Raw genomic sequence first — 15,803 nt, 5'->3', positions numbered from 1 at the left:
ACGATATTGCTGATGTACTCTTTTGACAGTCGGTATGCACATAGTGTGTTATGGTCTAGTTTAACTCCCCCTCAATATTTCCTTAAAATTTCACCTCAATATACTCAGTCTTGGTAGTAAGCGCAGTAGAAATAATAGTTGTAGTGCAGTATTAGTGCTAGCAGTAGTAGTAGTAGTAGTAGCGTGCACATATTGTGTTTTGGTCAATTGATCATCCCCCTCATCATTCCCTAAAGGTTCCAATTTAAGGATCTAAGTAATTCTTAATATAGCCTACTTAATTTTGACAACCGCATGGACATAGTGCGTTTTGATTTAGCTCAACGTTCACTGAAAGCTTCATCTGAATGCACTTGGACAATTTAGACATAAAAGATCAAACAAGTCCCCCTTCCAAATAAAAAAATATTATATGCGAACTATGAGCGAACTGTTTAACTTACAGCCTTCGCCCTAAGGGCTCTGGGGGGTTGTCATCCCAAAGACATAGTTCTAGGACCTTTGGACTATGTTGAACATGATGACTATCTGAATTTTAAGGGTACATCTTTTTGGGAAAAAAGTGCATTAGAGCGGGGCTTAATTCCCTCTAGCAACTTTTGACTCATAAAAATGGCACCACAACTTTTTTAATTTCCAACTGAACGAGCTCCTTCTATAGTTTCTACGACAACTCATTTCATATGAAATGTCTTGGTGAAAAAATAATAATAAAAAATACATTCTGTCAATTTCACTCTATAAATAGGCTGTGCTATTTTGATGCCGATGATTTATCTGGTATACCATACTAGGTTAGGACCATCAATAGAGTTTTTTTATCAGCTGAATCAAATGCATGTTCGTAATTAATAAAACAGGGGATTGGCGATTCAGAAATTTCTCATTTATTAATATGATAATTTGGTCGACGCATCTTCTCCCCTTCCTTAAACCCCACTGTTCTTCTCTTAAAACTTTATCGACAACATCTCTTAGTCCAACCACTGTCATCAGACTAAGTAATTGTCATCAGACTGCAATTATTATACTCACTCTTAACACCTTCCTTGTAGTTGAACTGAAGTGTTCCTAAAATTACAAGGTAGGTCCCCTTTTCAAAAATATATTAATAATATTAAATAATTTATCTCTAACTTCATTACCACCATTTTTAAAAACCTCATTTACTATGCTATCCACATCTAAGGCTTCGAGCCCGTATAGTGATGTCTCAAACTCCTAAGGGAATTGCAGGAACTAAATAAATTCGTAGGTTTATTCTGGTGATAAAATCATGCTTAATTTTCATGTATTTTATTGAGGCTAAATATCAGTGTCAGTGAAGATAAATATAGACAAAATTATTTACAATGCCCCTCCCTATGATCACATTTTAGCTTCTATTTTTTGTTTACAAGCAGAATGCCTCACTACTGGCTTTAAATCACTTGACTTTCAGATTAATTAAAGCATAGGACTTTATAGTAAACGATTTGAAATGAAAGAATACTATCTCCTACACATTTCTTCTTTATTTAGAGGCCTCTCCCAGGCCACTCAGCGTATCCCCAGGGAGCCCTCGCCCGGGGCCATAAATACTGGTGGAGGAGGAAGAAGGCTCCTTAAATATACAGTCAACAGGGCCCACCGACCGTCCACGCGTCTCTTGAGTTGCAAACCTTCTCCTAGTAATGGGTTAAACTGCATTGTGACGCAAAATGCCATCTTCGGAGGATTCTCTATTCCCTCTCATTGCAACTCTATTCCAACTCTATTCCCACTTGAGGAGTAACTGAAAGTAAGGAGCGATGTTAAAAATTAAAACGAACAGAAATAATTCTGTAAATGAAAGGGGCTGTCCCCTCCTCAACGCCACGCTCCTTACGCTAAAGTTTGAATCTTTGTCACAGTTCTACTTTTTAAAACAATAAAAAATTTTAGCGTGGTGTAGCAAAAGAAAACAGTAAAGGCTACAGACTTTTGCAATTTTATAACAATCCAGTAACGGTGTTCGGTAAAAAAAATGTCCCATACGTTAACATGGTATTCACATGGTGGTAAGACAGCAAACCTTATTTATTATGTTATAGTAAACCGAAGACTGGCAGGATCAATACAAGATAATAGGGTATATAGGAGTGCTGTTATTGATGTTAAAAGTAAAGATAACCATCTAGTAGTGTTTCGGAAGGTTAACTACCTCCCGGGAAGTTATGATGTTGGTAAACCCCATGATGAGAATTTGAGAGGATATTTCCAGGAGCAGTTGAATACTAAACTTGAGAGTTTAAAACTTGACAATGTAGAAAATGGTTGCAATAATTTTAGAAAAACAATTTGTGAAGTTGCTGAAGGGAAAAAAGTTAAGACTGCAGCTAGGAATATTAGTGAATAAACTTTATGTTTAATAGAGAGTTGAAGGGGCTTGCACAAGTATTATCTGAGTGATAGATCATATGAAAACAAAAAGAACGTAAATAAAGTGGAGAAAGCATTAAAATATGAACTAAGGAGGTGCGAAGTGGAGGCCATGGGTAAAATAGACGAGGATCTGGAAGATGCAGCTAGATGGCATAATAGTACAATAGTGTACTGCCATGTTAATAAATTGAGAAGCAGTAGTAAATCCGGACGTTTCCTAGTTAATGATAGGAACGGGGTCAAAATTACTTACAAGTAAAGAGCTAAAGAAAGATGGGCGGAACATTTTGAGAATGTGGAAGACTGAATGTGGAAGAATGTGTGAAGAGATACAGTTGCAGGAACAGATATAGAGGAAAATGAAAAAGTTTGTGACACCTTGGATGTGAAGGAAGATTTGCTTTACGAAGAGGAATTAGCGGCACCACTAAAAGGATTAAAAAATAATAGGCTTCAGGTGGTGATATTGCGGTAAATGAGTTTCTTAAATATGGTGGCTGTGAGGTTAGAAATAAGTTACTGCAGATCATGAATAGGATTTTGAAAAAGGGGAAGTGCCTAACGATTTTAGAAAAACCTTATTTAAACCACTGTATAAGAAAGGTGATATGAGTGAGTTTCGTAATTATCGAGGCATTAGTATGGTCTCAGTAGGTACCAATTTACTTAGTAATATGATAATTTTTAGACTGAGAGATGCTGTAGACAGAGTTTTAAGAGAACAATAATGAGGTTTTGGAAAATGTAGATGATGTGTCCACGAAATTTTCACTCTTAGGTTAATTACTGAGAAGTGTCTTAGTTTTTAAGCACCTTCGGTCCTCAGTTTTAAAGATTATGAAAAAGCGTTCGATTCTGTTGATAGAAGAGATTTAGCAAAGGTCTTATCCTTGTATGGTATACCAGACAAAAGCGATTAGTGATATCTACAAGAATAACACTGATGCGGATAAGGTAGGAAACGAGGTTAGCAGCTGGTTTTGTATTAAATTAGGATATAAGCAGGGTTGTGTTCTATTCCGCTTTACATGGAATATATTGATGGAAGTTGTCTTAAGGAGCACAGGAAAGGTAATGGGAGACCAGTGAATCAAATGGGGTGGAAAAACTATCCTGGACTTAGATTCTGATAATGATTTAAGCACCCTAGATTAAAGTATTAGCAAAATTAATGAGCTTTCAGAGGTTTTGCAAGTTCAGGGTGCTAGAGTAGGTTTGAAAACTAACGTAAAGAAGACTAAGTCACTAAGGCTAAGAATAAGTGAAGATGAAAAGGTGACGTTGGGTAGCGAAAAGATTCATCAGGTGGGCAGCTTCAATTACCTTGGTAGTATTATTTGTAAGACGGTAGGAGCAGTGAAGATGTTAAAAGTAAAACAGCCATGGCTAAGAGTGTTTTAAACACTGTTTAAAAAAAATTGGAAGAATAGGAAGAAAAGTCTGCAAACTAAGATTAGAATATTGGAAGGTACAGTGATGACATTGGTCAAATATGGCTCTGAAGCATGGACACTGCAAAAAGCGAATGAAAATTTACTAAATGCTTTATAAAGAAATTGCCCACAGATTGTTCTGGGTACCTAGCTGACTGACTGTATTTCAAACAGTAGGCTGGACGAAAAATCTTGTTCAATCCCACTTTCTAGGGCTATAACGAAAGAAAGGTTGAGATGGCTAGGGCACATTCTGCAGATGAAGGATGACAGATTGCCAAAAATTGTACTTTTCGGCCAATCGTCTAGGGCTAAACGGAAAGCAATTCGTCCTCCTCTGGGGAAGCAGGATGTCATAAAGAAACATCTAAAGGAAACGAGAACTTCCTGGTAGGATGTAAAGAGGGAGGCTTTGAATAGATAGGGATGGAAAAGGAGCATGCGTAACTGTGTTGGTCTCATACGGCTTGGTGCTGCGGTGATTTGTTAGTAATAGTAGTAGGTGGCAGTAGAATTTTTCCAGTCTAAATGTAAGAAATGTATCTTGACCAAAAGGTAACTTTCGTTGACGACAATTCCGTGAATTTATTTGAGGAACTCTTTAGTCAACAATAAAGTTTAAATAAAATTCAGATAATCGGATTCATTGACGTCAATTTCAGGGGAAGTAGGCCTGTGACCCCCCTACCAATTTTGAAAAACACTTTTTATGGAGCAATGAGATAGACCCATTTTGAGAATATTTCAAAAGATACTAGGCTTAGTCCTCCCTCCCCCAACAAAAAAAAATATTTTTTCCAAAATAATTAAAACAATAGGGAATTTTAAAGTCTGATCCAGGACAGGTAACTGGTATTTCGAAACATTATTGGTAAAGGTTTATTTTGGAAAAAAGGATTATAACCAAGGTAAGTCGTGTTTATACTCATTATGTTAGTGAATTTATCTTTTATTTGTCTTCCTCAATCTATCTCTTTATGATACACCGATACTGAACAATGGGACAATTATATCTTCTTTTTCAGGTCCCTGGCATGCAAAAACTGCCCAGAAATGTTCAAGCTATTGCAAAGGTAACTGTAAACTTGCCTTTTTTTTTTTTAAAGTGCCAAAATTGTTTCAAATAAAGATGTCTGTTTAGTTACTACGAGCACAATACAAGATAACGAAAATTATATTCTATTTAAAAAAAAAAAAAAAAAAAGTAAAAAAGGGATCAACGTAGAGCGATTTTAGGAAAGATTTTTCTTCCCTAAATCATTTTCGTTATATTTTTGAGTCTATTGTTGGATGAAAACTTAAACTATGTTTGGCCTTTATGAAGAAGGGACTTTTAGATATTACCAAATTTACTATAAGGTTAAATGCTATAACAAGGACTAACTGATTATTATTATTTTTTTTTTTAGGAGACTGAAACAAAAAAAAAATTCTCAGCCAAGAATTATCTCCCATTAGCCCAAAGCAAAGCAGGTTTCCAATATATTCAGTTTCCAATAGGTTTTGAAAACGAAACAACTCCTGAGCCACGCCACAATTACATCTGTCGATAAAAAAAAGTCGAGGTTTATTAATTGCAAATGCTTTTACTTGAATTATTCTTTACACTTGTATTACAAAAGTGGAAAAATTAAATCGCAAGATAATGATTTGAAAACCTTTATCTTTTTATTTAAAGCTGTATTTCAGTAGGCTATTGACAGTGTCCTCTAAATAAACTTCAAATGTTAATAAGCTTCTATTAAACGTAGGCTATTTGTTTTGAAATAAACCCTTTGGATTAATTTTTATCTTTCTTTCATTCTTAGAATCGTTAAAATGAACTATGCTTAGATATAGAGCTAAAACTAACTATAGAGTGTGTTCCAAATTCAATCATCATTACTGATAATTTTTGTCATTAACTTCAGCCTAAAATAGTGGATAACGACAAACTTAGATTCCTAATGCATGAAGGGGCTAACATTGTTGTCCTCTCTGGACTTCTAGTAAGTCAAATTACTTATAATTTTGTGCTATCTGTTATCTTGACACATAAATAATAATAGATAATAAATCATAAATAATGAACGACTTCTGGAATACACCCTTAGGCCAGCGGAGTCAATCCAGGGAAGGGAAAGGGGGCATCTCCTTGGTTTTGAAAAATACCCTTCTTTCGGTATTTCAATTGAAAATTGAGTAATAACGCAAAATATTCCTCTTGAGTTTTTGAAAATACAGTTTTGACCCCCTTCCCCTATATTTCCGTGTATTGACACCACTGACTACGATAAATCTGGGAATAACACTTCAATGGTCTATTTAAAAGTCAAGTAAAAAATCTTCAAAGCTTTTAGCGCTACCTAGAAAAAACGAGCAAATGAAATAATGATTTACAAATGCTAAATATTGCCAAAGTTTTCATTCAGTATATATTAACCAAACGAAAAATTAAACATAATCCAAATTAATAATAGGGTCAAAGATATTTACTTTGTTAAAAGATTTAAAAACATCTAATATACTAACATATTTTTCGATCTTATGACGTAGATGTCAAATAAGAAGCAAAAATTTTGAATTACAATCTCATGTTACGGAAACAATTATCATCTTCAATTTTATTCTGTTCAATTATTTAGCTGTAGAGAAGGTGAAGACACCACTGGATGTGTCTTTTTATGCTCATCTAAGGTTTTTTGTTAAATTTTATTGAAGCCTCTTAAGTAACATTTTGCTCCTTACTAGAAAACAGTTAAACTAACAAGTTCTGAAAACTATCTTAAAACAATCATATATGCTTGCATATCTCACTCCTAGAAGTGTATTGCTTCAATTTACATTAAATATATACAAGATAAAGGGACAAGGTTAATACACAACTTGACTCATTTTATATGGTCTTCTAAAGATACTAGACTATTCAATTTGGTTTCAAATGAGCCTCCCTCTGATGCTCCTACATACAGGTCTATCAATATATTTGGTAAAATTCTAGTTTAGTGACTTCTTTCTATCTTGGAAAGGGGTTAGGTTAGGAAAACAAAACTTCCAGGGATAGGTCTACAGGCTAAAGTATATCCCAGGAAGGTATTTTGAAGTACCTACCTTGGTAAAATTCTAGTTTATTGACTTCTTGCTATCTTGGAAAGGGGTTAGCTTAGGAAAATGAAACTTTCAGGGATGGGTCTACAGGCTAAAGTATGTCCCAGGAAGGTATTTTGAAGTACTCATCACCACTCCCTCTCCCTCTAGAGGATCTTGACCTTTGATGACCTTTAAAAATGTGTGTGTTATAAAAATGAAACCTTGCAAAATAGATCTTCTGCTTGAATGAAGTACAATAAAATTGTTTTCAGCTTCACAACTTTGCTCAAAAACAATTTATAAGGTTTTAAAGATATGCAAATACAATTCCTAAATTTTGAAAAAACAACAACATTGATATGGCTCAGAATTCTACACAAATAACAGGAATTGTATTTTCAGAACTAAAGGCAGACAAAAAGCAATTGGTAACTGAAAATAAGGTAAATTGTTGTTTTGTCAAAATTTCAATAGGTATAGACCTGTCATGTAGGCAAATTTCAGGGCCCTCTAGAGGGAGAAGAAGTGGAGATGGGTACTTTAAACTATCTTCCTGGGATATTCTTTAGCATGTAGACTCATCCCTGAAAGTTTCATTTTCCTAACCTAACCCCTTTCCAAGATAGCAAGAAGTCACTAAACTAGAATCTTACCCCTACCTCCACTCCCTCCAGAGGGTCCCAACCTTTGATGACCTTTAAAAATATGTGTGTTATAAAAGTGAGACCTTGCAAAATAGATCTTCTGCTTGAATGAAGTACAACAAAATTGTTTTCAGCTTCACAACTTTGCTCAATCCCAATTTATAAGGTTTTAAAGATATGCAAATACATTTGCTAAATTTTGAAAAAAAAACATTGATATGGCTCAAAATTCTACTCAAATAATAGGAAATGCATTTTCAGAACTAAGAGCCCTGAAATTATTAAAGGCCTATTTTACCTTTTGGAGATGGGTACTTTAAAATACCTTCTTGGGATATACTTTAGCCTCTAGACCCATCCCTGAAAGTTTCATTTCCCTAACCTAACCCCTTTCCAAGATAGTAAGAAGTCAGTAAACTAGAACTTTACCATATATTTTCTCATTACATCAATCTAGTTATGCAATATAGATCCCATATTAAGTCAGATATCTTCTCAGTCTAGAGTTTATCTTCATATGTGACTTAGGCCTAGTGCATAATTGGGTTTTCAACACTGGAGACATGGTTCTTCTATTTGACTTTTAGATTATGTTGGGTAAGTTTGTAGTCTACAACACAATTTATTAGTGAATATATCACTTGATGCCTCTTCTTATGCTCTTTCATAGTTCAATAATTGTTTCTGAGGTAAGTTCCATTTTGAGCCCTTAATGGGGCTTTAAAAGGTAAAATAGTCCATTAATGCCTGAAGCTTGAAATAAAAAATAAAAAAAATGTCTAGTGAGAAAAATTATCATTTGCAGCTGCTTCAGGAATAGTAATGATTGGCTTTCTTAGTCTTAATAGTGAGATGCTATTAAGAAAGCACATTTTAAGATTCTATTAAAGATTCTGAAACCCCTGTAAATGACAACACAGTAAATCTGACATGATTTTTGAGGGGTTTCTAGCCCTATTTAAAAATTTCTGCAAATGTGTTTTCAAAATAGCATTTTACTATTAAGACTAAGGAAAATAATAATTACCGTTCCTGAATCAGCTACAAATGGCAATTTAAGGGCCCAAAATAGAATTTGTCCCAGAAGCAGTCATAAAATTTTGAAAGAGATCCACTTTCATCCTTCCTAAATTGTATTGCAAACTACAAATTTACCCTATTTTTTACAAATGACTATCTGAAGATTTTGATCTGATGCATTTGGGGGGGAGGACATGGTGGGGGCTGTTTGCCCTTTGATCACTTTTGATTCTTAAAAATGGAATTACAACTTTTGATTCCATATCAAATGAGCCTCCTCCAAAGCTTGTACAACCATCCCTTCCATAAAAACTTTATGTTAACATTGGTTGTATTCCATTACTTACAATCCTTGCTCAGGATTTGGGGGGCTTTGTCAGCACTGAAGGAATAGTTTTGGCTTTTCAACTATTTTGGACAAAATTGCCTGGCAATTTTGTTGGGCCTGGGGGAAAGGACTGGTTATAGTTTGATCACTTTTTACTCTTTCAAAAGACATTAGAACTTTCATTTTGCAATCAAATCAGCCCCCTCTGAAGTTTTCATGATAATTAATTTAATTATAAAAATATAATAATACAATGAAGCCTTATGGCTTTCTACTAGAGGCAATGCTATAGTGTTGCTTCTTACTTAAACAGGTGAGTAGAATTTATAACTTCCTTTATGAACATCATGTCTAATGATGCCTAGCACCAATTTCTTGCCATGCCAAATTAAAAAAAATAACTTTGGTTGAAATTAATATTGAAAATTACTTAGTTGTATTTTAATTGAAAAACTTAAAAACAACTAAAAATTTACCCCACTAAATATTTAAAAATATATTAGCCTATGGGCTGTACATAGAAGGTATATATAACATAAGTGTGGGGGGGGAGTATATGTAAGTGAATTGAGTGTTATATTTAGAAAGAGCATAAAAAATGAATCAAGTAGGCTAGTGCATTCATCTTTTGTATATATTTACCAAATTTGGGGAAAATTAACTAATGCTAAGCAATGGAAAAAAACACTCAAGGTTTACCCCATTAAAAAAAAAAATTAATTCAATTTGTTTCACCTAAGTAATTCAATGTTATACTAGGTTTGAAGCTGGCTACTAGGAGTAGAAAATTTTTGATTCAACTTTATTCTAGCCTAGGGTAGAAATCAGATAATAAAAAAAGAAAGTAATTTTATTGATGTTCAGATAATCTGGCTGTCCAAAAGATGAACAAACCAGCTGATAAGCCTCTTAATGCTGATTCCAAATATAGTAATTACTGCCATTCTAAATGCACTACAGCTTTACCTAACAGGGCAAAGTATAGCTCTAGGCTATATTAGCTGCTTTTCTGAATTTTTTTTGTTTATATTGTTTTTGTAATTATTGGTCACCAGTAGCCTATTTGGCTCATAATGCCAAATAAATTTAATCTGAAATAAAAAAGAAAAACGAGAAATCAGGAAGTTTTGTATATCTAGTCCTGCTGGGGGGACAGGGGGGTTGGGGCATATTTTCAAAAGTAGTAATTAGCACATTAGGAATAGGTATTAAAAGGGAAATTAATTCAAATGTGTATTTAGTATTTTTTTTCGGGAGGGGAGGGGGACCAATTTGTTATTTTTTGGGGGGATATAAAATTATTTAATGATTTAATTTATAAGACCCCAGAATTTCAGTGAAATTTAGGATCTCTGGGGAGAGGAAGCCCCATCCTGTTTATTTCCATGCATTAAGTAGTACTACTGCAGTACTACTCCTCTAACTACTCCTACTCCTCTTTTAACTACTGCAGTTATCTAAACATGGATAAGTCTAACAAAAAGGGATATATCAATCAATCCTCTGTTTAGTGTGCCTTACAAATATAATAATTGCTTCAATCACAATTACATTGCCAGCCCCCCTCCATATTGTGGCCAGACATAGCGCTAAACTGTGTGCCAAACCCTGCTGATTTTTTAAATTTGTCATTGTTTTTGTGCTTGGTTATCATAAAGAACTGATTTGAAATAAAGCTAATAAAGCCAGCCTACTGTTGAATACAGCCTAGGGACATATCTTGTCCCCTTTGGAAGGGGAGGGCCATGATGCAATATATAATAATTGTTTGTGGCCATAGTAGAAATTATTATATTTGAAAAGACCGTTGAATAAAGTATCTAATTACATTTTTCTTGTTGTTCCTTTTTGATTTGCACACTATATTGAATATTAACCTATTTTGCATAGGCTATCATGCTCCTGCTGGGTGGGGACATGCTCTCCCCTTCTACTGGGAAACAGCAAGATATTTAAAGATGATATCAAAATACCAAAAAAGAAATATTCTCTTTTAAACCACAACATCCTTTTTCTCAAGAGGGCTTGTTTTGGGCTCAAGGCCATGGTAAAGTGGTTGCTACAATTGAGCTGGGCTTTCAGCCAAGTTTGGATTTTGCTTAAATTTGTAGCCAATTTTTCTAGGATATTAGCCTATTAAAATATAGAGAGAAGTATTATCCTGGATAGAGGGACAGTTGAGACTAGCTCTTTATGGGTAAGAAGACTATTCCTATAAATAATATTCACCTAGCTCAACAACTTTTCAAATTAGCAGAAAGATATTGAATTACAAGTTTGCTTAGCTGTGGATAAGAAACATAATCCTGTATCATGAATACTCCATAATGAAGCTTTAATATTACTTTCAGTGACTTTAGCCTAATTTCAAACACCAGCGGATCCAGGGGGTGGGGGACCCCCCCAAGATTTTTTCTGGTGCCCTCATTCCTTTTTTTCTGTTTTTCCTTTTTTTAAATAAGATTGCCAATTTTGTCAATTATTGGCACCCTTGTTACAATGGCCTCCTCCCCAAGATTTTGCTTACTGATACCCTTTTTGAATTGCCCCCCCCCCCCCCCCCACAAGAATTTGCTCTAAATCTTCCCCTAATTTCCAAACATTATTTGCTATGAAATTTTTCTCAGCTATAAGCAAGCTTGATGGCTTCTTTAAAACTCCTGCTGTACCACTTCAATGAAATTCTTAGGAATGGAGCTAATACACCAGGACTCTAAACTTTGGAAATTGTTTTGCTATGCTAAAAGCATAATTGAAACTATTAGGAATGAACCTCCAGTCTAATTTATGGTCCAGAAAAGTGCTAATTTTGAAAAAAAACCTTTTTGGTTTGAAAAAAAGTCCAACTCTCGGAAACCACTTGTTTAAGCCAAACTTCCAATTTTTTTGTTTGAGTTACAATCAACCTTTTACGCAATCTTTTAAGCTTCAGAAGTAGAGAGGTATTGAAGGTAGAAATAAAAAGAACACAGAAAAAACACATCTCTGGTCTTAATTTGGCCCTTAGATTGAATTGTGAAAATTTTTTTAACCTAAGAAGCTGCTCATTAATAGTACCAAGACTACTGTTCATTTTTCTTTGCGGGGGGGCAGGGGGATTTCTAAGTGTTTTCTCAGGGGTGCAATATTAACAAAAATGTTTTATAAGTTTTTTTTCTTTTTTAACATACTTCCTTGCGCTTTTAACCTTTAAGAGAGGACTGTTCCCATGATTCTTCTCCAAATGTTACCTCTGCCTGATGTCTCTTAAAAATTGTGATGGAGTGTCTCTTTATAAATTAAAATAAGTTTTAATTAATTCTAAAATCAACTAATTATATACCCTATGCAATATTTTTAATTTTCCCTTGCATCCAAGAAAGCAGCTTGTATTATCTTGTGTTTATTCTGTTTATTATCTTTGTTTTTTGTGTTTCCATTTATAAATCTCATTAAGTGTCTTTGCTTGCTTATAAAATAACTATGAAAATTAGAAAGTAGAAAGAAGAAGAAAATTAAAAATTCCTTTATTCAATAATTACATTAATTATTTGTCTATTTTTATGCTAGATTTCCATCATTATGATTGATTCTCAATCTTTTTTCTTTTTAATAAATTACTAAACAGCTCTTTTTAAAATATTGTCAATTAAAGAACATTCAAAGAATATTATCTTTGCTACTATATGTTATTTTATTAGAATAATTTTATCTATTGATAGCTAAAAAATCTTTAATTTTGCTTACTAAAAGACGTGAAATAATGTCTCTTGATTTTAAAAATCTATAATAGCCAGTCTTTTGCTTTATATATCTCTAGGTGTATATAACAAGAACCCCTTACACAATTCTGATGAAAAAAAAATCATTGACATATATATATATATATATATATATATATATATATATATATATATATATATATATATATATATATATAAAATCATTGTTTTACTTTTCGTTTTTAAAATATTTTCTTATTATTCCTATCTTGTAGAACCATCAAAAGTAAAATATGAACCTGGAACAGTCTATAACTATGACTATGTTGCTGATAGCATAACATCACTGCAAGGGGTGAATGATGGAAGTTCTCAATTAAGAATTACTGCAAATGTTGAAATTCAAGTTGAAACTGAGTGTGAACTTATTCTAAGGGTAAGTCTTTTTTTTTATAATGCCTGTTGTATAATTTATTGTAGCTGCCACTATCACCTCTGTTATATATATTAGAAGGGGGATAGGCTCTCCAGTATATATTAGATGGCGATGAACCTAAAACTCTCTTTTCCAAACATAACCAGATCCAAACATAACTTGTTTGTGGACAAATATTATCTGACCTCAAAGGCCAGATCAATCGTATGTTTTCTTTTTGGTAAAATTCTAGTTAATTGACTTTTTGCTATCTTGGAAAGGGTTTAGGTTAGAAAAATGAAACTTTCAGGGATGGGTCTAGAGGCTAAAGTGTGTCCCGGGAAGGTATTTTGAAGTACCTACCTCCACTCCTCCCTCTAGAGGGCCCTGACCTTTGATGACCTTTAAATATATGTGTGTTATAAAAGTGAAACCTTGCAAAATAGATCTTCTGCTTAATTGAAGTACGACAAAATTGTTTTCAGCTTCATAACTTTGCTCAATCCCATTTTATAAGGTTTTAAAGAAGTGCAAATACATTTCCTAAATTTTGAAACAAAAAAAAACAACATTGATATGGCTCAAAATTCTATTCAAATAACAGGAATTGCATTTTTCTGAACTAAAGTCAGAGAAAAAGCAACCAGTAACTGAAAATTAAGGTAAAATGTTGTTTTGTCAAAATTTCAATAAGTATAGACCTGTCATGTAGGGAAATTCCAGAGCCCTCTAGAGGGAGAAGGAGTGGAAGTGGGTACTTTAAAATACCTTCCCGGGACATACTTTAGAACAGTGGTTCCCAACCGGTGGTACGCGTACCCCAGGGGGTACGCGAAACCCTCGCAGGGGGTACGCGAAGGTCCCAAAATTAATTTAGTCTACATCTTTAAAACTTGTTTCTGACTCAGTTCCAACATTTCCCTCAAAATCAGATAACATAACCCATTGTACGTTATTTCAGACTCATTTTCAAACTTTCGCTTTCAGTAACCCGCTAATTTTTCTCCATAGCCGTAAGGTCTCGATGCTAATTTTTCTCCATAGCTGTAAGGTCTCGATTTAAACTCAGCGAGTTCAGTATCTTGTCATCTGTTGAAACACGAAGTTCGTGAATTGTGGTTGCAAACAAAGATGGATAGATTCCTGATCAGGAATAACAAGAAGCCGAATGATGGTACCCAAAACTCTGAACCTGCACCTAAGAAGAAGAAATATGACGAATCATCGGTCAAAGTGCGTCGATATTTGTCAGAATACCTAGGGCTCGGATTTAGTGCGACAACGTCTGATCCAGTGAATGCACAGTGCGTTCTTTGTGGTCAAGTCTTGGCCAACAGTTCCATGAAACCTGCGCATATGAACCGGCATCTCAGTACTGTGCACCCTTCTCATGTCGGTAAGCCCATAGAGTTTTTCAAGCGTAAACAAGAAGCATTCGCTAGTAACTGTTTGGAAATTGCAAAAGTGGCATCAGTTTCTTCAAAGGCTCTCCGAGCTTCGTATGCTGTTTCATATTTAGTTGCGAAACAGAAAAAACCGCACACCATCGCCGAATGTCTGATATTACCAGCACTAGTGAAAGTCAGTGAAATAATGTTTGACACGAAAACTGCTACTGCCCTTCAGTCTATACCTGTGTCGAACAATACCATTTTAAGAAGGATAGAAGACATTGCAAGCGATATTGTCATGCAGGTTATTGAGCAAATAAAGTTGACGAAGATGTTTGCGTTACAGCTTGACGAAAGCACGGATGTGTCAGGTGAAGCCCAGGTGATCGTCTTTGTTCGATATCAAGATTGTTCTGACAGAAGAGAAAATATTCTGTTTTGTCAAAACCTACAGTCAAGAACAACAGGAGAAGAACTATTCAAGGTGATTGACAAATTCTTCGCAGAAGGGGGCATCTTGTGGGTCTGGTGTCTATCAGTTTGCAGTGATGGAGCTGCCGCCCTAACAGGGAAGAATAATGGGCTCATGGCCTGGATAAGGAAGAAAAATCCAAAGGTGAAGTGGTTGCACTGCATCATTCACAGGCAAGCTCTTGCATCGAAAAGGATGAACGCACTCTGCACGAGACCCTCAACGAGGCTGTAAAAGTGATCAACTTCATCAAAGCCCGACCACTGAACTCAAGATGTTCAAGTTGCTGTGCCAACAGATGGGTTCAGAACATCAACATTTGTTTCTGCACATAGAAGTTCGCTGGTTGTCTCGTGGGAAGATTTTAAACAGACTTTTTGAGCTTCGACAAGAAGTTCATATGTTTCTTCTGGAGCAAAAATCTGCATTCAGTTCACTTTTTGAAAACCAGGACTGGGTCTGCAGGCTGGCCTATCTTGCGGATATTTTCGACAAACTGAATGACTTGAATCTGTCAATGCAAGGTTTCCGGACGGACGAACTCTCCCTGATTCAAAGATGTGTGCTTTCATCAAGAAATTGGAATTCTGGCTTAAAAAGGTTCAAAGAAACAGCGTTAGTGTCTTCCCGACCCTTGACAAGTTTGCGGACGATAGTGAAATTGATAACCTCAACACAATCTGTGATTGTATTCGGGAGCATCTGACAAAGTTGCGAGATGAACTTGTGTCATATTTCCCATCGATTATGAACCAAGATAGAACGCAGGATTGGATCCAAAATCCATTTGTTGAAGACGTGACCTCAAGCTCCGGTCTTAGTGACAAGCTTACAGAGAATCTGATCGAACTTGCCAGTGATCGCGCCTTAGAACTGAAATTCCAAAATGTAACTGTTTCCCAGTTTTGGCTGGAGGTGAAAGGAGAA

General features: G+C 34.9%; 2 protein-coding genes across 4 annotated transcripts in view; one reads left to right on the top strand and one right to left on the bottom strand.

The window, feature by feature from the left end:
- LOC136033230 (ERI1 exoribonuclease 3-like) overlaps positions 1 to 6,373 on the bottom strand; it is a 75,907-nt gene extending 69,534 nt beyond the window's left edge. Inside the window, exon 1 of the mRNA XM_065713944.1 lies at positions 6,312 to 6,373. Coding sequence (XP_065570016.1) covers positions 6,312 to 6,334 — 23 coding nt within the window. The 5' untranslated portion in view covers positions 6,335 to 6,373. The remainder of the gene's footprint in view (positions 1 to 6,311) is intronic.
- LOC136033229 (uncharacterized) overlaps positions 1 to 15,803 on the top strand; it is a 197,456-nt gene that overhangs the window by 30,873 nt on the left and 150,780 nt on the right. For 2 of the 3 annotated variants that reach the window (XM_065713941.1, XM_065713942.1), the window contains exons 2-3: positions 4,862 to 4,909; positions 12,874 to 13,034. In XM_065713941.1, coding sequence (XP_065570013.1) covers positions 4,862 to 4,909; positions 12,874 to 13,034 — 209 coding nt within the window. Of the gene's footprint in view, positions 1 to 4,861; positions 4,910 to 6,392; positions 6,513 to 12,873; positions 13,035 to 15,803 lie in introns of those variants that run through there. The other variant, XM_065713943.1, reaches the window with a different exon arrangement.

The sequence above is a fragment of the Artemia franciscana genome, chromosome 11, assembly GCF_032884065.1.
Source record: "Artemia franciscana chromosome 11, ASM3288406v1, whole genome shotgun sequence".
NCBI classification, from domain to species: Eukaryota; Metazoa; Arthropoda; class Branchiopoda; order Anostraca; family Artemiidae; genus Artemia; species Artemia franciscana.
The sequence above is the reverse complement of the archived record's forward strand: the minus strand, read 5'-3'. Positions and strand labels throughout refer to the sequence as shown.